Raw genomic sequence first — 27,057 nt, forward strand, 5'->3', positions numbered from 1 at the left:
TGCTTTCTTTTGAATCCCTCCGCTGCCTAAGAAAAATCTTAAAGACATTGGCACTTATGTCTAAGTTAATATGCAAAGGGATTGCTATGTCAAAAGACTTAAAATGATTCAGTTATAAATAAATAAATCTAGATCATTTGACAGAAATAGGCAGTACTTTTTTCTTCCATTCAATCATGTCCAATTCTCAGAGACTATCTGGACAAGTCCCTGCAGTTTTCTTGGCAAGGCTTTTTCCAGAAGTGGTTTACCATTGCCTACTTCCTAGGACTGAGAGGGAGTGACTGGCCCAGGATCACCCAGCTGACTTTGTATCTAAGGCAGGAGTAGAACTCATGGATTTCTGGTTTCTAGCCTGGTGCCTTAACCACTGTACCAAACTGACTCTCACTCGTTGTTTATAACCTCACATAAAATAGCCTTGGTGGAGCAGTGGGCTAATGCCTCCTTAAGTAACACCAGCTGCCTGCAATTAGTGCAGGTTCGCATCTCACCAGGCTCAAGGTTGACTCAGCCTTCCATCCTTCCAAGGTAGGTAAAATGAGGACCCAGATTGTTGGGGGCAATAAGCTGACTTTGTAATAATGCCGCTTGGGGGGGGCAAAAGCCCTAATAAGCAGGCATATACATAGAATGAAGGCTATTGCTAAGCACATTGATTTGTGCTTTAAATTGTAAGCTGCCCTGAGTCTTCAGAGAAGGGTGGGATATAAATGGGATTTTTTAAAAAAAAATGATGATGATCACTTAGCTATATACTAATGTATTTTATGATACTTCTTTGAGTGTGGCTTTTGTAAGTAAAAAGCACTTCCTTGCCTTATATGTCATGCACTGCATTTAACCCCGATGCACTCACCTACGGTAGCATATATATAGTGGATTCTCTTTGCAGATTCTGATAGGGCCCCAGGGCAAATTCTGTATTTTTCAGAACTAAAAGAGTGGCTTTTGTTGCTGTGAATACTGCAGAAGCTTCGTAGGGCAGTTTACTATAGTCACCACCAAATGTTCCATACAAATCTACTGGAACCTCCCAACTATCCTTGTATCTGAATTCACACAATCATGCATAGATGCAGTTAGACAGAGAGTCTGGCACTGTGCATCTAGCACTGTTTCCCAGCAGTGCTCGCAGCAACCTTGGTTAAAATTGTTCATATTTGAAAACTGACACTTGAAACCTTTATCCCAAAGTGAGGGCAGAAAACCAAGTAGAAGGTAGAAAAATTGCCTTTGTCAAATATTTTTCTATGGAAATATACTAACATGCTACAGAACAAAGTACTACTTTATGGAATAGTAAGGCCTTTGGAATCAGTCTGTCATTCAATAATAGAAAATAAAGACAAAATCTTCAAATCAGGCTATGCTTAACTTTTTCAAGGTAAGCCAAGACTGGCTAGGTGCTATTCCTGCTGTCTATAATCAGGGCTTTTTTTCTCATAGAACGCTCAGAACGGAGTTCCGGCACCTTTTTTGGATGGAACCTTGTAGGGTAGGCAAGGCGGGTTGTATGACATGTGTGAGTTCCAGCACCTTTTTCTTTTACAAAAAAAGCACTGTCTATAATAGTGTGCCAAATGCTGCCCCAAAGACCTCCTCTCCTTAATTTCAAAAGAACTGAGTCAAAAGTCTGACTTGATAATACTATATACATTATACTTCAGAGAGAATTCCATTGAAGGCTACTGTAGACCCTACTTTTAGTAGACCCTACTAACTACAGTTTGTGTTTACAGATGATATTGAATGCTGGGCCTTAAGGTCTTAATTTAAAACGATGATAGCTTTCCATTTAGAAAAACAAAGAATATCATAGTCTTGTTTTACTTTGTTTCAATTTACAGAAATATAGCTTAAAGTGATTTAAAAAGCAATAAGTTACTAACTTTGATTTAACATTGTTTAAGTTGATTTAAATTATTGAGACGTGGTCTGATTTCTTGTGAAGGGTTATGATTTTTGTTGCTGTTTTTTTATTTTTAAATGCTACTTTCGTGATCTGACTAGAGCTGACTCTATTCAATCTGGGTTGATGTGCAGAAAAATACGTAAGAATGTAGTCCCTCACATAATTAGAGCTGAGTTTTGTAGGGCATTAAAGATTAAATCAGGACTTAGAGTTGCATTTGGAAGCTGACCAGATTAAAATCAATGGCATGCAAAATGTTTTCCATATTAAATTCTGATATGAATTTCATTATCTCAACCCTGCTTTCTGGTTCTGGGAAAAAAGTGCCATAAACAGGTAGGTTGTGGCAGATGTGCTAATACTAAGAAGCTACACCAGTAATAGGCAGCCATCTGGCTCCCAGCATAAGCTCAGAATCTAAACAGATTAACTCTTTATCAAAGAGCCCCCCAAACATTAGCAATTTAATAAATTGCATATGATCTTCAGACAGACTTTTGAAATAAAAGTGTTTTTAAGCCAGACATTTCACAAGGATATAAAGTATTATAGCATAGCTGTAAATCTCATAAAACATTTTAAGAACTACAGCCCTATCAAAATATAATCACAGTTGCTCAGGGGATGGGAATGTTTTTATATTTTCTATTATGTATTCATTTGCTACTGGCTTACACGGTGCCCTATGAGAAGTGGTCTGATTTACACTTCATGAATACAGCGATCAGCCTGGGTTTTAGACTGAAGACCAGGTATGGATATTTGGCAAGTTCAGCAATGATACAGTAACTTCTTGCCACAATTAGTCATCATTATGGAACTTTGTTTTGTCTGCTGTACGGTCCCATTGTCAAATTGTGCCAAAATTCAAGTATAATTTAATAAATAATGAGATATTAAACTTCTAAGGCAATTACTGCTTCTGAATAAAAGGGAATTCATTTTCTTAGGAACCAATCTGATTACACCCAGGTAGTCTTTTTCTGATTTACATTTTCACATATATCAAAAAAGTGCAAAATAACATTGGTTTTTAGTCAGTCCAAGGTACCATTAAATTAGAAAGGCATTATTTATATTCTTAGGAAGCTTTGGCAATCACAACCCCATCTGGAAAAAGGAGACCTGCTTTTTGCCATATGTAGGCCAGATACTTTCAGACTGGAATATTTTAATGTCTACCCGAGTGTGGATCACCAGTTTGCTGCTATCAAAACAAAACTAACAATCTGAATTTTAGTTGTGCAAAAATAGTAATTGTGCTGGGTTTGTTGCTCTCACCTTTTTCTGAATATCCCTTCTCAGTGTTACTGAGCTTACACAGCCATTAGCCAACAGGAAAATAAAAATATTGAGCAGGATTCCTCCTCTGTCCCAGGGATTCAGTTTATAATGATTGGAAACAGGACTAATTTTTCCATTCCTCTCAGTAACCTTGTTAGGTAATAATTAGCTTCTCACAACATTTTAGCTCCACTTTCCCTCATCCATAGCTCTGGTCTCTTCCATACAAGTGGAGAATGGTGATTCTGATCAGTCAGTCAGTCTTTATTGTAGTCTCAGATCACTACAAAAAAAAAATCCTGATCCATGTGTCTTGTCAAGTTGTGTCTGATGCTGTTCTGTCTGCAGTGCCTAAATGGCAGGGGGCTTGGATCCTTCTCTAACACAAAAGGAGTCAATATGCCTATGGTTAATGCTCAACTTACACTTTGGACATCGAGTTTTACTCTATAGTTTGGTGTTGAAATTAATTGAATTTGGGCTGATCATTTTCACAGAATCATGAGAAGAAAATAGGGTATGTTCTAATGTGTGTAACAGAATAGCAGAATATACTGTACATGTAACAAATATGCTATGGGGGATAAGCAAACAACAGGAAGAACACTAATATGCATATCCCATTCTTTTATTCTATTTTGTATATTATACCAGGGAAGTACAAGGAAGTACAACATATTTTGATCATTTTGTTGTGGCACTTAATTACCATATTTCTTGTCGTTTCTTCAGATTTTCAGAGTGTGGGATATCCAGACTCTTTCACTGATGCAAGTGTTCCATGACACTCAAGGGGCACACAGAGAGTCACAAATTTTTGCTATGGTATTTGATAATAACCACGGAACACTTATTACAGGTAGGTATGAGAAAAATATATGGCTATTGATTATAAACAGGCATGCCAATATGATGGATCAGAACCAACAATATCTTTCTGATAATGGAAGATAATATTTTGAGCTAAAGATCAGTTTCTCCATCTGTTGTGCAGTCTTGAGAACTAACTTCCCCAAATATTCTTCAAAACATTTGTAAGCCCTTCAAAGCAGTTTTCAGGCACGCAAATGATTGTTCAAGGAAATAATGGTAGAAAAACTAATTTGCATGGTGGAAGTCATAAAGTAATAACACTTTTTAGAAATCTATTACATAAGTAAGCGTAGGCTATTGCACACAGTTTAAGTCATCATGCTTCAGTTGTATTATTGGATATGAGGCATTAAAATCAAGATATTTAATAGAAGCCTAGGTGACTTTGCTATGAAGAAAGCAACATAGGAGAAATTTGAAATGAGAAAAAGACATGTAAAGGGGACATTGAATGTATAAACATACCTATTCAGGATAGAAAGACTATATATATATATATATATATATATATATATATATATATGTATGTATGTATGTATGTATGTATGTATGTATGTATGTATATGTATATGTATATGTGTGTGTGTGTGTGTGTGTGTGTAAATTTTTTGGCTTCGATGATCATATCGGTCTCCCTTTATTCTTTGTTAGCAAGCCAAAAGATTTACACAAATATGAGCTGCCACTGCTGTGGCTACGGCCTGTAGATGGCCTTGGGCTAGGCCACGGGTCGGCAACCCGCGGCTCCGGAGCCGCATGCAGCTCTTTGAGCCATCTCCTGCGGCTCCCAGCCGCCCGGTGCGCGCGCACCTCTTTGAACGGGCAGTGGTGCGCGCGCACCTCTCCAAATGGAGAGTGGCACCGCCCGTTTGGAGAGGTGCGCACGCACCTCCCCAAATGGGCAGAGGTGCGCGCGCACCTCCCCAAACCTTTGGAGAGGTGCTCGCGTACCTCCGCGCGAACGGGCAGAGATGCCGCTCTTTGAGGAAGCTGTAGCGGCCCGTCTCCGAAGCTGCCGCTTTCGGCAGCTTTGCAGAAGGGCCGCTACAGCTTCCTCAAAGAGCAGCGCCCCTGCCCATTCTGAGAGGTGCGCGCGCACCTCTCCGAACGACCGGAGGTGCGCGCGCACCTCCCCAAACCTTTGGAGAGGTGCGCGCGTACCTCCGCGCGAACGGGCAGAGATGCCGCTCTTTGAGGAAGCTGTAGCGGCCCGTCTCCGAAGCTGCCGCTTTCGGCAGCTTTGCAGAAGGGCCGCTACAGCTTCCTCAAAGAGCAGCGCCCCTGCCCATTCTGAGAGGTGCGCGCGCACCTCTCCGAACGACCGGAGGTGCGCGCGCACCTCCCCAAACCTTTGGAGAGGTGTGCGCGCACCTCTCAGAATAGGCAGGGGTGCTGCTCTTTGAGGAAGCTGCCGCGGCCCGTCTGCAAAGCTGCTGAAAGCGGCAGCTTTGCAGACGGGCCGTCGCCGTCGGGCAACCGGGAACCGGTTCCATCTCACTTTTTTTAAAAAAATGGCAACCGCGTGCGTCTGCGCATGCGCAAAAAACTTTTTGCGCATGCGCATGCATGGACACACGCACGCGGCTCCCACTTTTTTTAATTTGTGATGGAACCGGTTCACAGTGGCTCTTTTCCTTTTTTAGGTTGCCGACCCCTGGGCTAGGCTGAAACAGGAAATAAGATTTGTCCCGTGTCTGGGACATTTAAAACATATATATATATATATGTGTGTGTGTGTGTGTGTGTGTGTGTGTGTGTGTGTCTGTGTGTGTGTGTGTGTGTGTTCGTTTGCAAGTTTGTTTCCGACTCTAGGGGCCAGTGCTCATCTCCGTTTCAAAGCCAAAGAGCCAGCGTTTGTCCGAGGACGTCTCCGTGGTCATGTGGCCGGCATGACTAGACACCAAAGGCACACGGAACGCTGTTACCTTCCCACCGTAGTGGTCCCTATTTTTCTACTTGCATTTTTACGTGCTTTCGAACTGCTAGGTGGGCAGAATCTGGGACGAGTAACAGGCGCTCACTCTGCTACGCGGCACTCAGGATTCGACCCGTCAAACTGCCGATCTTCTGATTGACAAGCGCAGCGTCCTAACCCACTGAGCCACCACGTCCATACACACAGAGAGACAGAGAGACAGAGAGAGAGAGAGAGAGAGAGACAGACAGACAGACATACATACATACATACATACATACATACATACATACATACATATATATATATTTGTTTTCTGAGGTTTTCGCGGGTGTTCGTATGTGGATCTTTGGTTATTCGGGTTTTTCCCCGCGTAGAACTAAAGGTGTAGGGGCGACGTTTCGACGGAATCCCATCCGTCATCATCAGGCTTCTGGCTTCTGCTTCCTTCTTCTGGGAGAAGCATGTGGCTGTTTGTTCCTCTTTTTAAACTGCCAGAGGGGGTGTGTTCTGTGGGTGGAGGTGTGCTGATTGGGTGGGGGAGTAAGTGTGTTCTGATTGGGTGGGAGTGTGTTTTGAATGGTGGGTGTGTTCTGATTGGGTGGGGGTGTGTTTTGAGTAGATGGGCTGGTCTCAGCTGCCAGCCTTAGATCTGAGCTGGTGAGTTGTGCTGCTTTTGTTCGGCTTCGTGTTTGTGGTGGTGCCATGTTTTTATAGTGGGTGTCAGTTTGCTTATTGTGTGGTTTGGAGGGGGTTTAAAGTGGCTGATGTTGCAGCTGTAGTTAGGTTTCTGTTTTGTGGTTGTCATTGTGGGTTCGGATTTGCTTTTTGAATGGTTGTGTGGTGGTGTTGTCCTGTGGTGTTATCATGACTTTGGGTCTATCATTCTTGGTGGTTGGGACTCGTCTGTCAATCAAGGCGGGTTTCCAAATGGTTGGTAGGCGAGAGGTATCATCTCGTTTGTTTGTTTGCTGTGGGGGCGTTTTTCTATCTCAATGGTTTCTCTGATTATTCTGTTGTTAAAATGTTCAATTTTGGCGATAGTTTTGGTTTTTTTAAAATCAATTTCATGTCCCGTGGCTTCAAAGTGTTGGACCAGGGATGAAGTTTGTTCTCCTTTTCTGAGTGAGTTTTTGTGCTCTTCAATGCGTGCACTTATTCTTCCATATATACGAAATCCCATGCACCACCTGCCCCACCACATACATCGGACAGACCAACAGAAGAATAAGTGCACGCATTGAAGAGCACAAAAACTCACTCAGAAAAGGAGAACAAACTTCATCCCTGGTCCAACACTTTGAAGCCACGGGACATGAAATTGATTTTAAAAAAACCAAAATTATCGCCAAAATTGAACATTTTAACAACAGAATAATCAGAGAAGCCATTGAGATAGAAAAACGCCCCCACAGCATAAACAAACGAGATGATACCTCTCGCCTACCAACCATTTGGAAACCCGCCTTGATTGACAGACGAGTCCCAACCACCAAGAATGATAGACCCAAAGTCATGATAACACCACAGGACATCACCACCACACAACCATTCAAAAAGCAAATCCGAACCCACAATGACAACCACAAAACAGAAACCTAACTACAGCTGCAACATCAGCCACTTTAAACCCCCTCCAAACCACACAATAAGCAAACTGACACCCACTATAAAAACATGGCACCACCACAAACACGAAGCCGAACAAAAGCAGCACAACTCACCAGCTCAGATCTAAGGCTGGCAGCTGAGACCAGCCCATCTACTCAAAACACACCCCCACCCAATCAGAACACACCCACCATTCAAAACACACTCCCACCCAATCAGAACACACTTACTCCCCCACCCAATCAGCACACCTCCACCCACAGAACACACCCCCTCTGGCAGTTTAAAAAGAGGAACAAACAGCCACATGCTTCTCCCAGAAGAAGGAAGCAGAAGCCAGCAGCCTGATGATGACGGATGGGATTCCGTCGAAACGTCGCCCCTACACCTTTAGTTCTATGCGGGGAAAAACCCGAATAACCAAAGATCCATATATATATATATATATATATATATATATATATGAAGATGAATCAAAGATATTTAAAAGAGATAAAGGAAGGTGATATTATGAAGGGTGTTGCTTTCATGCCACGGAATACAACTGCAGATTCAGATGCTTACTACTAATGCACCTATGGCAGAGTAGGAAATTCATCAGAGGTATTTAGTCTGTCTCCAAAACATTGAAGTATACATGCTGTAGCAATTCCTGTGGACATCTAGTACATAAACAAGCGTGGCAACATGAAGACTATGGTGCCTTTACTTTGCAGATGTGGTAATGATGTATCCTACATTCTCTCTGTCCACATAACAGAAAAACATCATTTCCTGGATGACCAGCTCAGCTAGGTCAATGACTCATGAATGTAGCCAACATAGCTTGTATCCTAAGCTATGATTCTCTATGCCTAAACTTGCAAACAGAGACAGAATTTCCACTTTTTGTATCTTGAAATATCTGCACGCAAGGCTGAGCTCTGCAGAGATTTATTGCCCAATCTGGTGTGAAACCTGACAATGTCATCCCATTCTCATAAAAAGATTTCTCCTGCACCATTTACCTTCCTGCTAATCTGAGACCTTTCAGAAACCCACAGAGATTCAACCACTGTATCGTCGCCAACGTTCTGTTGCATTAGCTGAACATGAGATATTTTCTCTGCAGTTTGCATGCCACAAGATTTCCCTTTTTAGCACTAAAGGCTTTGTTTTTTGAGTTGTAAAATAGAAAAAAAGGAAGTAGAACTATGCCCTCCAGTCTGTCAAATATTCCCTGTCCTTGCTATAGACAAATAAAAAAAATCATCTCTAATTTTAAGGGTTAGGTTTTTGAACATGTGCATGAAACAAGTTTTTGGAAGAGTAAATGCAATACTACAATGCATAAAATACTATTAATAATTTAATTTGATCAGACATATAGTATCTTCAAGCTACATACAATAGCAAGTACATACAATGTGCTTCCTTGAGGTCAGTCTGCCATCAAAAATTTGAAATGGAAATTTAAGTATTTTTTAGATTTAATGCAATTCTGTAATACCCAGGATCGGCAGTCATTGATATTTATCCTCTCACTCGGATGATACAAGATACTAAGCAAGTCCCCCAAACCCATGAAAGGAGCATCAGTGTTCTGGTTTACAACAAAGTTTTTCACCAAGTTCTTAGTATCTGTTCTGAGTCTATTGTAAAGGTGAGTATAAACCTTATGAGCCTTACAGTTGTAAAACAAAAGAATTTTTTTTCTGTTTGGACAAATACATTAGGGTATTCTTATCACACACACATGCAATTTTAAAAGCTATTTTGGAACTTGTCTTTCCCAGAGATGGATGAGGTGGGATGAATAAATTACTTCATTTCTTTCATTTGGGGAAAACAGCTGAACTGCCAGCTCAAAGGAATTACTGTTTTTTTTCTATTAAATCAAGGAGAAATTGGAATACTTACTTTCAGTATTCCTTTCTCAAACTCAATCGATTCTTATCATTCTTCTAGCTTAAGATTTAATAGTAAAGGTAAAGGTAAAGGTTCCCCCGCGCATGCGTGCTAGTCGTTTCCGACTCTAGGGGCCGGTGCTCATCTCCGTTTCAAAGCCGAAGAGCCAGCGCTTGTCCGAGGACGTCTCCGTGGTCATGTGGCTGGCATGACTAGACGCCAAAGGCGCACGGAACGCTGTTACCTTCCCACCGTAGTGGTCCCTATTTTTCTACTTGCATTTTTACGTGCTTTCGAACTGCTAGGTTGGCAGAAGCTGGGACGAGTAACAGGCGCTCACTCTGTTACGCGGCACTCGGGATTCGACCCGCCAAACTGCCGACCTTCTGATCGACAAGCTCAGCGTCCTAACCCACTGAGCCACCGCGTCCCTTTAAGATTTAATATATACATTTAAAAAAGTAATACCTGTTCGAGTTATTTTTGGAATCCCTTTTAGGTAGTTTACTGAATTGCATATAATCTGTTATTTTTAGGTCTGGGAATTGGAAACCGGACAGCTAATATACCAGATTGAAGATGCCCATGGGCCAGGGGTTGAGTTGACATGTGCAGCAGTTGATAAAAATGGGTTTCATCTTGCTACTGGAGCATGTGATGGTAAAGTAATGAAATTTTAAGATAATTTGCTGTATTTTTCAAAGAGCCACAAAGCTAGTTAAATAAATTGTGCTTTCTGGACCCCATAGTTTTATAATAAAGATCAGTTGATAATCCTTTTGGTCTTATAACATTGTCTGTGAACCAAGTACAGTATTGGCAAATAGCCCTTAATAAAACATTGGAGAATAGACTTTTCACATAATTGGTATTGTTCTGCATGTATTTCATATAGGAAAGTGCAAACTTTGTAGTCAGTAGCATACAGCTATTAGTTATTTCTTTGAAGAGTGATATTCTTTCTGCTTTATTACACATATAGGGACTGTGAAAGTATGGGATTTTGGAAGTGGGCAGGTACTTAAAATTTTGCCCTTAGACAAGGAAATTACAGTCAATGAACATTGGCTGATGCAGATGGTGTACCTGAAAGCCAGTGAGAGTAAGCATGTGATCCTAGTCTTGGAATACAGTGGGAAGATCAAAATTGTTCAGGTTTGAGTTTTGATTGTTACATCTTCTATTTCATTTGCTTCACTGTTCTCAATTTCAAAAGTCAGGGAACCCAGTCTCTCTTAAGTATGGCTTTCCACATTTGTTAGGACTTCAACTCCCTACAACCAGGTTTGCTATTATGTTAGTTGTAATCCCAACATAGTAAGAAAGTCCCAAGTGAGAGAATCTCTGGGGCTCAGCTACCAGCATTGTGAAATACTTCCTCTCAAGTATTTACATCTTGATATTTCAAATACATTTGTGCAGAATTACTTTAGATATACTGCTTTAATATATCAAAGATTAAGTCCCCTTTCAAGCAAGTATCATTAAATTTCCATACATATTTTACATATTTATTCTGTTTATCTTTATTGATTATATCCTGTTTATGACTTCTAGTTCTAATCCTCTTAATCCCATCAAGATTTTTCTGATTTCTTTTACAGGTAGTCCTTGGTTAATGATCATTCATTCAGCGACCAGTAGCACTGAACAAGGAGCCTTATATGATTCATGGCCATGTGATCATGATTTAGGCACTTGGCAGCTTGTGGATTATTATGAAAATTGCAGCATCCTGCAATCACACGATCACCATTTGTGTCCTTCTCTGTCGACCTCCAACAGGCAAAGTCAATAGGAAAGCCAACGTTGTAAATGACAGCCACATGTTGTATACTTAACGACCAAGTGGGATTTGTTTAGTAACTACAACTAGAACTGCAATCCTAAAGCAACACGATCATATGACATTGCACATTACAACTAGAATAGAATAGAACTGTATTGTCACTTTATTATCACACTAATCAGCATAGATTAAAAATGAAATTTTGTTGCATTCAGCTCTCAAAAAAGTACCATTATGCATATACCTACATATATGACAGAGAATCATCACAGCTTAGTTTGAATGTATGTATGTGTGTGTATGTACACACACACACACACATATATGTATATATATGTGTATATATATATATGTATATATATATATATATATATATATATATATATATATATATATATATATATACACATACATACATACATACATACATACGTGTGTATGTGTATGTATAAGAATCCTGTGAATTTACAAGATGGATGGCATAAGGAACAAAACTGTTTTATAAAATCTAGTTGTCCTGCTAGAAATACTTTGAAACCTCCTCCCAGAAGGGAGCAACAGAAACAGACCATGATGTGAGTGTGTGGGGCAGGAACAAGGTCTTGGTCCTAATTACCACAGTTAACCGAGGACTTCCTGTACTTATTTATATGTTCTTTTAAAACAAATATATGCCAATCACCCTCATCAACTTATAAATAATCATATACAATATGTTCTGAGCTAATATGTCATTAAATGGTAGCACAAAACCTCTAAACTGGCCTCTAAATGGCCTGGGTTAAAAAAAAATATATCTTTAAGCTTTTGTCAGCTGCCACTTCACGCTTGCCTTTTGCTATTGCTCAGTGCCAGGCTGCCATGAACTCTAGGGGGGACTGGATGGGAGTGGGGGAGGATTCCAGGAAAATGAAAAGTTCACACTAGCTCCCTGAAACATGGTTTCAAAGTAGACCGGCTGAGAACAGAATACAGCTGCATACCAACCCACATTTGAAGCAACCCTTCTGAAAACATCTTTGAATTTGAATTTGGGCATTGGGGGCAGCATAGGGAGATACCTAAGGTAAGGGAGGTTAGACTTGGATATTTTGACATGCAAATTTCAGTTCTGGCTTTGCACTATTGTATTGCACTTTGATTTGATTTGATTAGATTTGATTAGACTTATATACCGCCCTTCTCCCGTAGGACTCAGGGCAGTTCACAAGGTCTTTTAAAAACAATACAACAAATTACAAAAATTAAAAGCAATTAAAATGATTACACTAACCTTGAACTAAAAACCCCAATTACAATTAAAAATACAATTAAAACCCCAGTTAATACTCTCAGTCCACTTGACCTCTAGGAAACTATACCTTTCTCAGCAAATGGAATTAAGGATCATTCTTAAGGCTCAAGCTGAGGCAGGTCTGACAGCTCCCTTTTAAAGTACAACAATTCAGTCTTAACTTGCTGAAACCTCAGGAGAAAGTTAAACCTTCCACATTCTTGGTGCAGATATACCATGTTGGAACCTCTGAAATAATGTATCAAGAAAATGCACAACTATTTTCAGTCCCTAATGATTTATTTAATGAGGGCATGTTAAATATACTTAATATGCATGTGGCTACCTATTAAATAAGAATGCAAAATGTCTCCTAAGCATTTTTATTGAAAATTATCTAATTTAGGCTTTTTAGAAGAGAATCTAGAAACATGTTTTTCACCAGTCATTTCTCTTGAAGACATTATGTTAGAGTTGATTTAATTAATTAAGCCTCAAAAGCTTGTTGAGCTCAGAACTGCCTCTTGGATTACATCCCCATACATTTCTAACCAGTGCTGCATTCAGTTTCTTACATACTGCTTGCTGATGACTATTTGTGCTGACCAGAAATTAGAAGCCTTTGTTCATGATAGCAATGTGTTGTGCAGCCCTCAAACCTATCTCAGTTTTAAAACTATCAAAGTAGTCTACATAAATGATTATTTTGAAGTGAATCCATCTCCCCAAAGGTAACTCTGTATGAAATATCCAGATGTGGATGTCAACCAGCAGTAAAATTGTTCATAGCCTTAACTGCTAATCTTGGACAAATGTTCTAACATAACCATATTTGGTGTATACAATATGCAAAGTAATACACAAAGCTAGAAATTTTGCCAGGCTGATTATCAGTTAATCTTCTTCAATTCTTTGTTCTCCTAGGCTAATCAAGGTGAAACCTATATGTCCATAACATGGGAACTTCCTGAAGCTGTGTCATTTGCTTTACAAGGCTATCCACTCATTTCTCTTAAACTGTCTCCCAATGTCAAAAAAAATAATGGTTTTTTTCCAGACGTTGAACTATTGCTTGATCCAGATCTCACAAATGCCGAGGTGAGGAACAATTGTATTTCTAGATATGTTTTAGAAAACATGAAGAAAGAGATAATAATTCTAAGAAAGTTATTTGTATCCGAGGTCCACAACAAAAGTAAGCAGTCAAAAAGTTAATTTTTGATTTCTATAAGTTCATCTGGATATGGACAAAAATTGTTGGAAGGAATTGTGAAGCTCTTGATTGCCTTTCTCTATGTGTTGTTTGCCTTTGATTGTCTATCTGTTCTAGTCAGCTATTCTTTCCCAATCTATGTCCATCACATGCTTTGGCATTGCAAAATCAAGATGGTTCAGTATTCTAGGAATTTCAGTCCCAATATTCCAAGGCACAGATTGGGGAACTCTATCCTCCTATAGATGGATATAATATAGATAAAAGTGGTTAGAATTGTCAGTCTATTACACGTTTTTCCACCTCTGGGTGAATGTGTGATTACTTCTTGTATTATGTGCTACAGGCTTTTGTATAATTAATCCAAGATTTAAAAATGCATTCCAATTGTGTTGAATCTCAAGCATTCTTAGGAAATGAACAACTACTCTAGCAAGCCTGGTTTAACGGTATAGCAGTATGCTTTTGTTGATTGGTCCCATCTATTGTTATAGTATTTCTATAAGATTTGTATTAAAAAGAAATCCCTTGATCCAGGAGACCTGTTGAACTGTAAGTCAGTCTCAAATATTTTCTGTCTAGATGATACTATGGGAGACTATGGACTTGCTAGTTCTCCAATTTGACAGTTATAAATACCATTTACGTTCTTTTGGACAGTTTGGTAGAGTTGGATTTTGGAATCAGGATTTGTGATGTTTCTTTTATTTTAGATTAGAACCCAAAAATAGTGCTGATACTTTATAACTTCCAGCATATTCTCCATGTTTTTCAATATTTGTCTGAAATCACTGAAGGTTGTCATGTGGTGTTTTGGAATCAGTACTATTAGTACCCAGCTCTATTTCTCATTATCATAGGACTTCAAGGAAATAACTATTGCCTTTATTTACCTAACTCTGCAATGGCCAAATAAGAGAGATACTTAAACTAAATCCAGAGTATACAGAGGGGTTGTTGGCTAATGTGCATTTCCCTTGAAAGAGCAGGTTCATATCTGACAGTGCTCCCTTCAGTCTCAGTTTTCTCTGGATTCACAACTCACAGGTGTAGCAAATAAGACATCTACACAATTATACTTTTGTAGTAATAATGACCATTCCGGAGCCTTCTGAGTTTCGAACAACTATCTACATCTTGCTTAGGTCCTGATTGCAATATACTCCAGAGCTACCCTGGAAAACTGTGAAAATCTTGTACTAAAGATCTGTACCAATAACCAATTTTCAGACATAACTTTAGAGTGCTGAAATTAATTAAATGGCTTAAGATATAAATGTTTAAGCAACAGCCTTTACTCCTATTATAAACCTGGTGAGATAAAAACTGTAGAAGAGGCCCTTGTAAAGCTGCTGGTGCCTTAAAAGGCTCACTTTTATAGTACATATGAGAGAGAAGGCCTTCTACATTCCCAAGCTAATCGCACCCTCTAGGAACTGGCTTTTGAGTCTATACATACCCTTGCTCTATTTGAAATAATGATGAAGAGGTAAAGAAGGGCAATTTCAGTCTCTTAAATTGTTAACTGTCGGGGTAAGTTTGTTTTAAAAATATCCAGTACAATCAGTTGCTATGGATTGTTCTGTAATTAACAGGTAGTTGTAACAGCACTAATAATAATACATTTCATTCAATAGCAGCTCCTCAATTTAATTATAAATCTTGTATGTATTTTTCAGCTACCTCCTAGGATTGAAGTAACGTGCTTTGATTTGTTAAAAGTAGAAGGTTACAGTTTGTTAGCTACTGCAAGTGCAAATGGTTCTATTATCATGTGGGATTTTGAAGCTGCCACAGCCAGACACATGTAAGTAAAACACTTTATCATATAATAGATGTGGAGAGGTAGATAACTGGTAATATCCAGTTATCTAAGATAAATGCTGTTTTAGTGTTCAGTCTCAAAACAGTTCCCAGTGTGAGAAAAGGAGAAATGCAAGTATTAAGCTAGGAATAAGCTACTGCAATCCAGAGACAAATCTGAAGATTGTTATTTTGATTGTTGGTAAATCCCCTTATTATAGGCACTCTATTTCACTAACCATATGTAGACAGAAATCCTGTTCATAATGATATTATTACTTGAGTCATGGATGAAGCTATGGTGTCATTCAGTCAACATAAATTAATCAGTGGTCTTAGACAAAACAGCCCATGGTTGACTTGAGTTAAGCTCTCTTTCCCAAATCAACTATATTTTGAGAAGAGCAAAGGAAAATTTATAGATTTGTTTTTTCATTCTGCTTCTGGCTTGGAAACAAACTAAACTAATCCCACAAAAGAGAACTGATCTAGCAACTCCCTCTCACTTATTGATTTACTTTTAATCCTAGCCCCTCATGAGCATATGGGGCAGGAGTGAAAAAGAAGCAGAAAAAGGAGATAATTTTTTTCCAACTCTCTCTCTGCTGCTGCTGCTGCTCTGGATTGGGCCACCATAGATTTATTTTTCTACAATCAAATGTGGCAGGAAGCTATAGCTTCCCAAAGAGACTTTCAAATGTGGCCTTTCCCTCTTTGACTGGGACAACCATGGAGGCATCCAGGGCCGAGTCATTTCCCTGGGATAATCAGCCATTTTGTGTCAACCCAGCCTCACTGTACATGACCTGTCCTTCAAGACTGGAGCAAGGAGAAATTCTCCAGCTCTCTCTTCCCAGTGTGAGTGGTTGAAAAAATGCACTGTCAGAAATGACACGCTCAATCATTATCTCCTGTGCATAACCTGAGTCACAGACAAATGGCACTGAATGGGTGAAATGCATAGAGGAGGGAACTTTGGCTCAGTAAAGGGCAGTGTGGTTCAGCAACCTATTTGCCTCCATCCAGGCTTAGTTCACCTGGCCAGAGCCAACATGCCAACTCTCTTGTTCTTGCTTGTTCAGAAGGGGAAAAAAATTCTAGGCTGTTTGTTAGTTTTGCTGCATTATAAGATATACTGTAGCTATGCTTTCCATCTCCAAGAGTTTCAGTGGAATTGTTCCCTTGAGCATATTTTAAAATTCTGCACTAAAGGCAGAAGAAATAACTTTGACTTTCTGGACCCTATTTAGATGCACTTCAAAACCATTTGTCCTGGAACTACGGTACCTGTAAATAACTTCTTTACTGCTTCATTCTTCTCTGCTTCAAAGAATATTTATACAAAGAATGGATCCCAGACAGTACCATCCCCATATTTTTTCCCCCACCAGTTTTGCTTTTAATCTTCATGGTGAAAGTCTCTTGGAAATGCTAATAGAGATTGCTTCCGTCCTACTAAAGTAGATGAATAATTCTTATACCCTGGCTAAGAAAGCAAAGCTTCTAAAAGAGAGAATAGATTGATGGGCCCCAGGCAAATGTCCTCTTTTGAAAACCAGTCCCAAAAGAGTTGAGTCAGAAGAGCTCATTCTTACAATTATGGGATTTTAAGCACCATTAAAAAATTATCCCATGCACAAGCAAGATTGCTGCAGAAGTAGGTGTTTGTAGTTTAGGCAGATTTGATTGAGTTCACTGAAGGTCTATGTATTATTGAAAAGCTAAATTTGGAGATTTAGTAGTATAAAGCATTAATTCACTTAGTTTTAATTGGAAATTTTCAACCCTGGGGGAATCCTACAATAACAGTCTATGAATTTTTGAGATGAGACAGTTATTTGTCTCATCTGAGGCATTTGTCTGAAATGGTGTAGGGTTTCCTGCCTGAGCAGGGGGTTGGACTAGATGACCTCCAAGGTTCCTTCTAATTATTGTTGTTGTTATTGTTGTTGTTGTTATTATTATTAAACTGTAACTGAAACCAACTTAACAAAGTCTTTAAAATGTATAATGATTCTGGCCATACTTTGAGGGAGGAAAAATGTACTATTTAACAATATATCTAACACATGTGAAAAAAACTACAGGCAAAGTTTATTCATTTTCAGATTCAAAGCTCCACATGCTATTCACTCAGATAGATCTGAATTACTTAAAATCAACTGGTTACTATTCTTGTATCGAGATACTATGTCGGAGAGGTAAGTCAATTCTTTATGAAACACTATACATTATCGTAGCTGGGTGGAGAAGCTTTTTCTTTCTATAAAGTAGGGGGAAATCTACATTTGAATAGTCACATTCTGTTAAATTCCTAGTTATCCAAAGTTGTTTTATAGTCCTAAGAGATTGTAGACATCTCTAGATTCCTTTGTTTCTTGACCATTGCTTCTTGTAGAATAGAATAGAGCTGGAAGAGATCTTGGAAGTCTTCTAGTCTAGCCCCCTGCGCAAGCAGGAGAACCTATAACATCTCAGACAAGTGACTGTCTAGCCTCTTCTTAAAAATCTCCAATGATGGAGCACCCACAATTTCTGGAGGCAAGCTGTTCCACTGGTTAATTGTCCTCACTGTCAGGAAGTTTCTCCTTAATTCCAGGTTGCTTCTCTCTTTGATCAGTTTCCAACCATTGTTTCTTGTCCTGCCCTCTGGTGCTTTGGTGAATAACGTGACCCCCTCTTCTTTGTGGGAGTCCCTCAAATACTGGAATACTGTTATCATGTCTCACATATTTCTTCTTTTCTTTAGACTAGCCAAACCCAAGTCCTGCAGCTGTTCTTATGTTTTAGTCTCTAGGCCTTTGATCATCTTAGTTGCTGTTCTCTGAATTTTTTCCAAACTCAACATCTTTTTTGTGATATGGTTACCAAAATTGGATGCAGTATTCCAGGTGTGGTCTTACTAGGGTTTTATAAAGCGGTACTAATACTTTGTGTGATCTTGAATCTATGCCTCTGTTTATACAACCCAGGATTGCATTAGCTTTTTTGGCTGCTGCTGCACACTGCTGACTCATAGTTAAGTGATTGTCCATTAGGACACCAAAGTCCCTCTCACAGTTACTGTTTTTAAGCCAGGTCTCGCCTAATCTGTACTTGTTCCTTTTATTTTTCCTGCCTAAATGTAAAACTTTGCTTTTCTCAACATTGAAACTCATTTTGTTGGATAGGGCTCATTGTTCAAGTTTGTCAAGATCTTTTTGGATCCTGAGTTTGCCTTCTGGGGTGTTGGATACTCCTGCTAGTTTAGTGTCATCTGCAAATTTGATGAGTTCCCCTTCAATTCCCTCATCTAAGTCATTGATGAAGATATTGAAGAGTACTGGGTCTAAGACGGAACCTTGTGGTACCCCACTGTTTACTTCTCTCCATGTGGATGTAGTGCCATTGAGGACTACTCATTGAGTACAGTTTGCCAGACAGCTACAGATCCATCTGGTGGTGATGTTAAATTAGTAGACAAAATATGATATTGGATAGCCAACTTTGATCCCCATAAATCAGTTCAGATTTTCACTACTAATGGCCACAGCTTGCTAAGGGGAAAAGTTATTCTGCATGTTCTTACATGGAATTGGATAACTTGCCATAGCCAACTTGTAATGGCAAACTTGCCACAGCCAACTGGCTATGGGACAACTTGCCACATGACAATTCAACAGATATAAAAGTTAAATTAATTTCAATGGAACCATGGCCAATAATAATAAAAGAAATAAAGTCAATCCAGAAATACAAGTTACAATAATTTTGATGAAAATATGGTCAACAATAATAAAATGAAACAATTAATTCAACATTTAGTTGTCCCACAGCAAATTGGCTATGGTGAGTTGTCCTAGACCCGTTCTTATATGCATATGGACCTCTCATACTATTTCTTCTTGACGTTAGCAGTGTTATTCAGAGTGCAAAAAAGGACTAAAAACAGTAAGCCAGAAAAATTAAAATTATTAGGTTGAAAAAAGACAAAGAAAACTAGCCCAAACTAATTTCCATAGATACAATTCACTGAACTTCTCCATATTTTCTGTCCTTGCAAACTATCCTTCGTTCCACCATGTACCTACTTCTGTTCATACATTGCCTTCTCATGGCCTTCTGTTTCAGGATCTCGTGAACATCATCCAGTGAGAACTTTCACAGTCTCCCTCCTGATCAGTTGACTCATTCACTCTTCCTTTCTAGATTTGTTTTTCAGTTTAATCCTTCTTAATTCTGTCTACATCAAGGGTCCCCAATCCCCAGACTGTGGACCGGGACCGGTCCACAGCATGCCAGCAACTGGTCCACGCACACAAGCAAAGCCACATCCGCAGGATACAAGCAGCACACAAAACCACGCCCCCTCCAGTCCACGGAAAAATCTCTCTCCACAGAACCGGTCCCTGGTGCCCAAAAGGTTGGGGACCTCTGGTCTACATGATCAAATCACTCTGACAAACTTCTTACATACAGTACTTGTCAGGGTTTTTTTGTGTTCCATTCACATTCATTCAGCATCCATTCATTCTTGCTTTATCACCCACACATCTTTGACTGCATTTCAATTTACTTTTGTTTCTCCTAACTTACCCAATTTTCAGTTCCATGTTACAAAGTGGGCAGAAGTATATTCTTATAAACATTTTTTCTTTTTAAAAAAACATTCAGTTTGTTAAAAAAATCAGACACATATTCCCTATTACTTTACTACCAGCATTTCCATGCCTTAAAATTTCTCCATCCATTTTCCGATTTTTAGGAAATGCTCTACTAAGTACACAAACTCATTTATTGGCTCCATTTTTTCCAAATGTCTACTTAACTTGCAAGTAGCTCATTCCATTTTCTCTCTCAAACAAAATTATCTTGGTCTTTGATGCATTAATTTTCAGATCTATATCCCTTTAGCATCATATAATCTGCCTAACATTCATTGCAAATAATTTATCAGGCTGTCAACCAACAACATGGTATCATATGTATATAAAAACATATGGATGTTTATCTCCATGACCAACCCAGTTCTAAAGTGCAATAATCATTCTTTATACAGTTATGCATCAATCTCTTAGTGAAAGGGACAACACATCTCTATCTTATTCCCCACTCAATATTGAACCATTCTCTTAAGTATACAATAAATTACAATATAAAATCAATTTTATTTTTCATGTTCACTCTTTCCTCAGTTATTAGCTAAAGAACAAAAACAGTCTGCACATCCAATGACAGACATGAAACTGCACCACCAATCTCAGCTTTTGTTCACTTTTTGTATCCTTTCTGTCAGAAGTCTATCATCACGTTTGCTATTTACAGCTCAGATACATGCATCTGAGGTTGTCACTGGTATTACTCAATTTCTGAATGATGAAAATAGTGACTTCAATTCCCCTTTCACATAAATAGCAAAGTGCTATTTATACTGATTTTTACATTTTTTTAAAGAAACTTACAATTCTGACTTTAGAGCAAGCCTTTGTGGTAGGTTTATTAGGAAAAAAATAACAAAAAAGCAAAACAAAGAAGACTATACGATGATTAATATATTCTTAAGAATATTCTCAGTATTTTCAGACACTGACCCTTCTGGATTTTATTTTCCTGCTGGATTTTATTTTCCACACAGGCATACAAGTGAATGTTCCACCTTTTCAGAAGCACGTTGGGAGGATATTCCTACACAGGAAGCAGAAGAGAATACTTCAGTGTTAAAGATGGTATGTTCCTTTTCAGAAGGGAGAATGGTAAAAAAAAATTGTTGCAGTTGTTATTTTTTTGGAAGGAGGGATGTAAATGTTAAAAAGCCAGATCCACAAGTAAAAACTTTGACCGTGAAGTCAAAAAGTGATTGCAAACCATTCTTAGAGCATAATCAGGTATTAAAATAGCTGAGTCATAATACACTAGTGTCCTTCATGAGCCATGAATCATGGTTTGTAAATCATACTTTAGTATTATATATAATCTAGGTTTTTATGGTCAGTTCCACAAACCATGATTAAAACAATCAGTAGTTTAGTACATGTGATTTACCATAAATCACTAAATTTACACAAAGGATGATTAACTTTAATCGTGGTATAGGGAAGCAGTGTAATTTCAAGGCATGGTTTCCTTCCATAAGAGCCTGAAGACCTGTACCATGGGGGAATACAAAACTGGAGGTGACTATTAGACTAATAGCAGACCCCACCGTCCTCCCTGAGCATCCTGCTCTCTCCCCACCCATCCTTTAATTCATATTGCTGTATTTTCATTATTTGTTTTTATTGTTTCATTGTTCTTATTATTATTATTTTTACATTTGTTTATAATTTTACATTCTACTATTGTAAGCCCCCCAGAATAGCCCCACGGCAAGATGGGCAGCAAATAAACTGAATGAATAAATAAATAAATGGTTTCTAATCCGGGTTACCATCTGTCTGTTCCTCAAAGTTTCAGCAAAGCTGCAGAGCATCAGCCACCTTAAACCACCATTCTGAGGTTGCATTTAACAAGAAGTCACTATTGGCTGAAAATAGAAGCAAAAGCATGCCAGAGGACAAGGAGAGTGCATTCTGTCCTCAGACAGGCTGTGACTAAATATAGGGTTTTTTTTATGGCTTTAGGATTTAGCCAGCTCTTTTGCATTTATTTCATTTACTGTTAATCGTGATGAAGGTTCATAGCATGTCAAAAATCTTTTGCACTTTTCTGTGTATGTGGTTTGATCTTAATAAAGTAATAAATTATTGCTGATGCACACGGGCTATTGCTGATCCATGCTAGATATTTGAGAAAGTCAAATACCAAAAATAAATTACCACATGCTTCATTGATTATACAATTGTATCAACCATGTCAAGTTCTAGAATATGGTTAGAAAAAAATGACAATCCCGGAACACCTTGTTTTTCTCACGAGAAACATAGGTGCAGGTCAGGAAGCCACAGTCTGGATGGAATATGGCTCCAGGTTGGCAAAAGAGTGCAGCAAGGCTATATTTTCCCCTTATTTATTCAACACACACACACACACACACACACGTGTGTGTGTGTGTGTGTGTGTGTATTAAATGTCACGTCTTTTGAATATGCCTTGCTAATTAACTCTTTCTTTACTGTTCGGCCTAACTCAAGGCTATCCACAGGATATAGTCACAACTTATGACAGCTCATTATTTGTGTAAATTATTCAAATTGCTAATAAAGAATTTTAGGGAGGCTGAAATGATCATTTCGAACTTCTTATGTTCTCATCAGTCAGTCATACCCTTTTTATCTAAGATTCGAACCAGATATGACTGACTGATGAGAACATAAGAAGTTCGAAATGATCATTTCAGCCTCCCTAAAATTCTTTATTAGCAATTTGAATAATTTACATATCTGTATCTGTATCTGTATCTGTATCTATCTATCTATCTATCTATCTATCTATCTATCTATCTATCTATCTATCTATCTATCTATCTATCTAGGCAGTGCTTTTTTTGTAAAAGAAAAAGGTGCCGGAACTCACACATGTCATACAACCCGCCTTGCCTACCCTACAAGGTTCCATCCAAAAAAGGTGCCGGAACTCCGTTCTGAGCGTTCTATGACAAAAAAAGCCCTGTATGTAGGTATTGGCGTATTCGGGTCTTTTCCCGTGTAGGATTGAGGGTGTCTTGGCGACGTTTCGACAAGGTCCCGCTCGTCATCTTCAGGCTGGTGTCTTCGGTTTCATGCTTGTGCGAGCGAAGCATATCAAAAGAAGCTGGACTAGAAAGATGAGTGTGGTTTTAAAGTGGGAGAAAGAAACATTAATAGCCTAGCTGTCGATGACACTGCCTAATAGCTAAAAATGAAAAGAATTTGCAATATAAATCAAGGAGCACATGAAAAATATGTGATTAAAATTAAATACAAAGGAGACCACACTAATTATTATTATTATCATCATCAAATTTATTTGCTGCCCATCTCACTGTTCAAGGTGACTAAGAGTAGCTAATGACAGCAGGTACAACAACCAGCCTTAGAATTGACAATGGAATGATTGCAGTCAGTGTTGATGGGAGGGCAGAGATCCACCCCGAGGCCTCTCGTTTGTGGAGTCCCTCAGGGGTCGGTTCTCTCGCCCCTCCTGTTCAACATCTACATGAAGCCGCTGTGTGAGGTCATTCATGGTTTCGGGGTGGGGTATCATCAGTACGCTGATGATACCCAACTTTTTTTCTCCACCCCGAACCAACCCAGCGATGCCCTCGCCATGATGTCCCGTTGCCTGGAGGCGGTCCAGGTCTGGATGGGGAGAAACAGGCTTCGTCTCAATCCTGCCAAGACTGAGTGGCTGTGCATATCGGCATCTCGGGTTAACCAAACTATTCCACTTTTAACGATGGGGGGGTGAGGTGTTACCCCCCGTTGATAGGGCTCACAACTTGGGCGTCCTCCTGGACTCACAGCTCAATTTTGAAGACCATATAGGAGCCGTGACCAGGGGGGCTTTTGCCCAGGTTCGCCTGGTGCGCCAGTTGCGACCCTACCTGGACCGAGATGCCCTACGCACAGTCACTCATGTGCTTGTGACCTCCTGTTTAGACTACTGCAACGCTCTCTACATGGGGCTGCCCTTGAAGACCACTCGGAGGCTTCAGCTGGTGCAGAATGCGGCCGCGCGAGTTGTGATGGGGGTTTCCCGATACTCCCATGTAACACCTCTACTCCGCGAGCTGCATTGGCTTCCGGTTGCCCTCCAGGTGAGATTCAAGGTGCTGGTGATGATCTATAAAGCCCTGAATGGCTTGGGTCCGGGATATCTGAGGGAACACCTGCTGCCAGCATCAAGTTCCCTTCGTCCACTGCGCTCACACAGGGAGGGTCTTCTCAGGGTGCCGCCGGTAAAAGATTGCCGCCGGATAACACCCAGGGAGAGGGCCTTCTCTGTGGGTGCGCCTGCCCTCTGGAACCAGCTGCCCGTGGAGCTTAGGACTGCCCCTGACCTTCGTTCGTTCCGCCGGGACCTGAAGACCTGGCTCTTTCAGCTCTCCGGCCCAGGCTGAGAATTTTTAACTGGGGTTTTTATTTTTAGGGATAATTTAATCTTTTTTAATTGTTTTTTTAACTTTTGTATTTTGTATTGGTTTGATTTTAAAATACCCTGTAAACCGCCGTGAGTCCTTCGGGAAAGGGCGGTATATAAATTTAATAAAATAAAAATAAATAAATAAAACAAGCAGTCCAAAAATATGTTACATACTAGCACCTGGTAGAGCCATGTGATGTGTCTGTACTGATAAAGATCAGTAGAGTGCAAGCCATGGGATTCTCTGTGACACTCTATGGAAGCAAAAGAAGTACATTATTAATGCATTCGAACTATGGTTAAGCCAAGAAAACATATACAGTAAATGGATCATTGAACAAATCAACCCAAAATTCTCACTCCAAAGTCACAAATGAACAAGCTAAAATCATCCTACTCTAGACACATTATGCAAAAACTAAATTCTCTGTAGTATACTCTAATGTTGGGAAAGGTAGAAGGAAAAAGAAAAGAAAAGGATGACTAGCAGCAAGGTGGATGGACTTATTTACATCATTGGAAGTGTACTGTCGGAAGGCCTAAAAGATAGGCTAGGGACAGATAGACAAGATCAATGTGGTCACTAAGAATCAATACTATCTTGATGGCACATATTTTTTTCAAAGCCTGCTGTGAATATGAAAGCTATGTTATTGCCCTTTCTTGTATTTTCTTGAGGTGATTTCATCCAAGCTTACATTTTCCAAGTATTCTAATCCAACCTCAGGGATTCTGTTCTGCCATCTGTGGATACATGCATAAGAAAAAAAAAACAATTAAAAATCATCTGAAAATGGTAGTTTGCAACTGCATGCAAACTGAATGCTGAGTTTATGCCCAGGGAGAATTTTCTCATGGCAATAATATTCCTCAACTAAATCAGGATATCTCTAATACGCCTTAGTTCCCTTTTCATCAGAACTGAAAAACTGTTTGTGAAATTTTGGAAACTAAAAATGTAAACCGTTAGACAAAATTGGACAAAGCCCCAAATCACATAGATCTAGAAAAATCAAATAAAAAATAAAAAAAAACTTGCACACGATTTATCATGATGAAGCAGGCAAATCAATATAAATATAGGGTTGGAATAATTCTTAGAAGCAGCAGGAACAGAATATAAGCTGAAACCTTCTAAGGACCTGTACTTTTCAAGCAAGCATCAAGTACAGGAATAGATCTGCTGGAAACAGGAGTTCACGCTTCATATAACCTTCCCATCCATTATGTACAGGAGAACAGGACAGTGAAGCTTTTATTTTACTTCGATAGAGAATAGGGTAAAATAATTTGTATTAGCCTAAAGTTCAGCGCTACTTCTATATTACTTTCTCTGCTGGTAGTATTATTACCTACTGTTCCCAAAAGTGCAATGAGATGACTGGTTGGTATAATTCATTAAAGAAATCAGTAGCAGAAGGCTCATTAGACTGCTGTGTCACATGCTGAGAACTTTAGTGGAATATATATATGGAATTTTGGTGTGTCTGAATTTGGGGATATAACTATTTGGGCCACAAAGCCTTTCTATTGCAGGCTAGAAGAGCGTTCACCCCACCTTGTGCACATATTCTGAAAAAAATCATGATTTATTTAATTATGAGAACATTTTAAAAAAGATTGTTTTTTTTTGCTGAAAATAATCAACAGGATTAATTTAAGTTTGAAGTGGACTGAATAAAACTAAAATGTTAAATTTCTGTTGTTTGATTTCAGAATAGCGTTATAAGAGAATATGTTGGTGCAACTACTCTTTCAGGTATGAATCAGAAACATTTTAGTTCCTTTAGACAATAAGCTATATTTTTGAGGGTATGTTTAAGAAACACTTTTAAAAAACTGCAACAGCTAGTTTATTTGAGATTACTTCAATGGCAGGCAAGGAAAATTGCGGTTAATACTTCTGTATCGGAAGCACCGAAGTGCTTAAAAGGTGGGCATAGATGCATTAATAAATCTAATAATATGACATGACAAGTAATTATGTTCAAAGAAAGAAAAGCATGAATATTGTTTGTTGAATTGTGTTCTGCTTCAGGAAAAAAAACACCTCTCCACATTCTTCCCCTTCAGGAAGCAAAGGAATAATTTCCACAAGGTCTACATGAATTCCAAAGGGAAAAAAACTGAAGAATTTATTTTATAACACGCATCTTGATCTTGAAAAGCTTTGCAGGGTTGGAATTGATTAGATGGAAAATCACTATGAAATCCTAGAAAATTGAGAGGGTGAAAAAAATATCTTGAAAGAAAGCAATGACATACTGTTTTCATGTTCTTGCCAACAACATGTTGTTGACTTCATGGAGTCAACAGGATTAAGTTTGAAGTCTTTCCATGAAGTCAACAGGATTAAATTTGGATAGAGACTTGATTATTTATGTAATAACACTCTTGATGGATTTTATTTTAATAAAATTTAAATGAATAGTGGAAATAGAATATGATGCAGGAA

The 27,057-nt window shown here is 39.0% G+C and overlaps 1 protein-coding gene across 1 annotated transcript in view; it reads left to right on the plus strand.

Annotated features, from left to right (window-relative positions):
• The window catches only part of WDR64 (WD repeat domain 64), a gene marked incomplete at both ends in the record, with an annotated part of 60,212 nt that overhangs the window by 21,005 nt on the left and 12,150 nt on the right, over positions 1–27,057 (plus strand). The window contains 8 exons of the mRNA XM_081312614.1: positions 3,932–4,058; positions 9,092–9,240; positions 10,022–10,145; positions 10,468–10,640; positions 13,472–13,645; positions 15,440–15,567; positions 21,178–21,268; positions 26,319–26,361. Coding sequence (XP_081168740.1) covers positions 3,932–4,058; positions 9,092–9,240; positions 10,022–10,145; positions 10,468–10,640; positions 13,472–13,645; positions 15,440–15,567; positions 21,178–21,268; positions 26,319–26,361 — 1,009 coding nt within the window. The remainder of the gene's footprint in view (positions 1–3,931; positions 4,059–9,091; positions 9,241–10,021; positions 10,146–10,467; positions 10,641–13,471; positions 13,646–15,439; positions 15,568–21,177; positions 21,269–26,318; positions 26,362–27,057) is intronic.

This window comes from Vipera berus, assembly GCF_964194415.1.
Source record: "Vipera berus genome assembly, chromosome: 1".
Classification (NCBI taxonomy): domain Eukaryota; kingdom Metazoa; phylum Chordata; class Lepidosauria; order Squamata; family Viperidae; genus Vipera; species Vipera berus.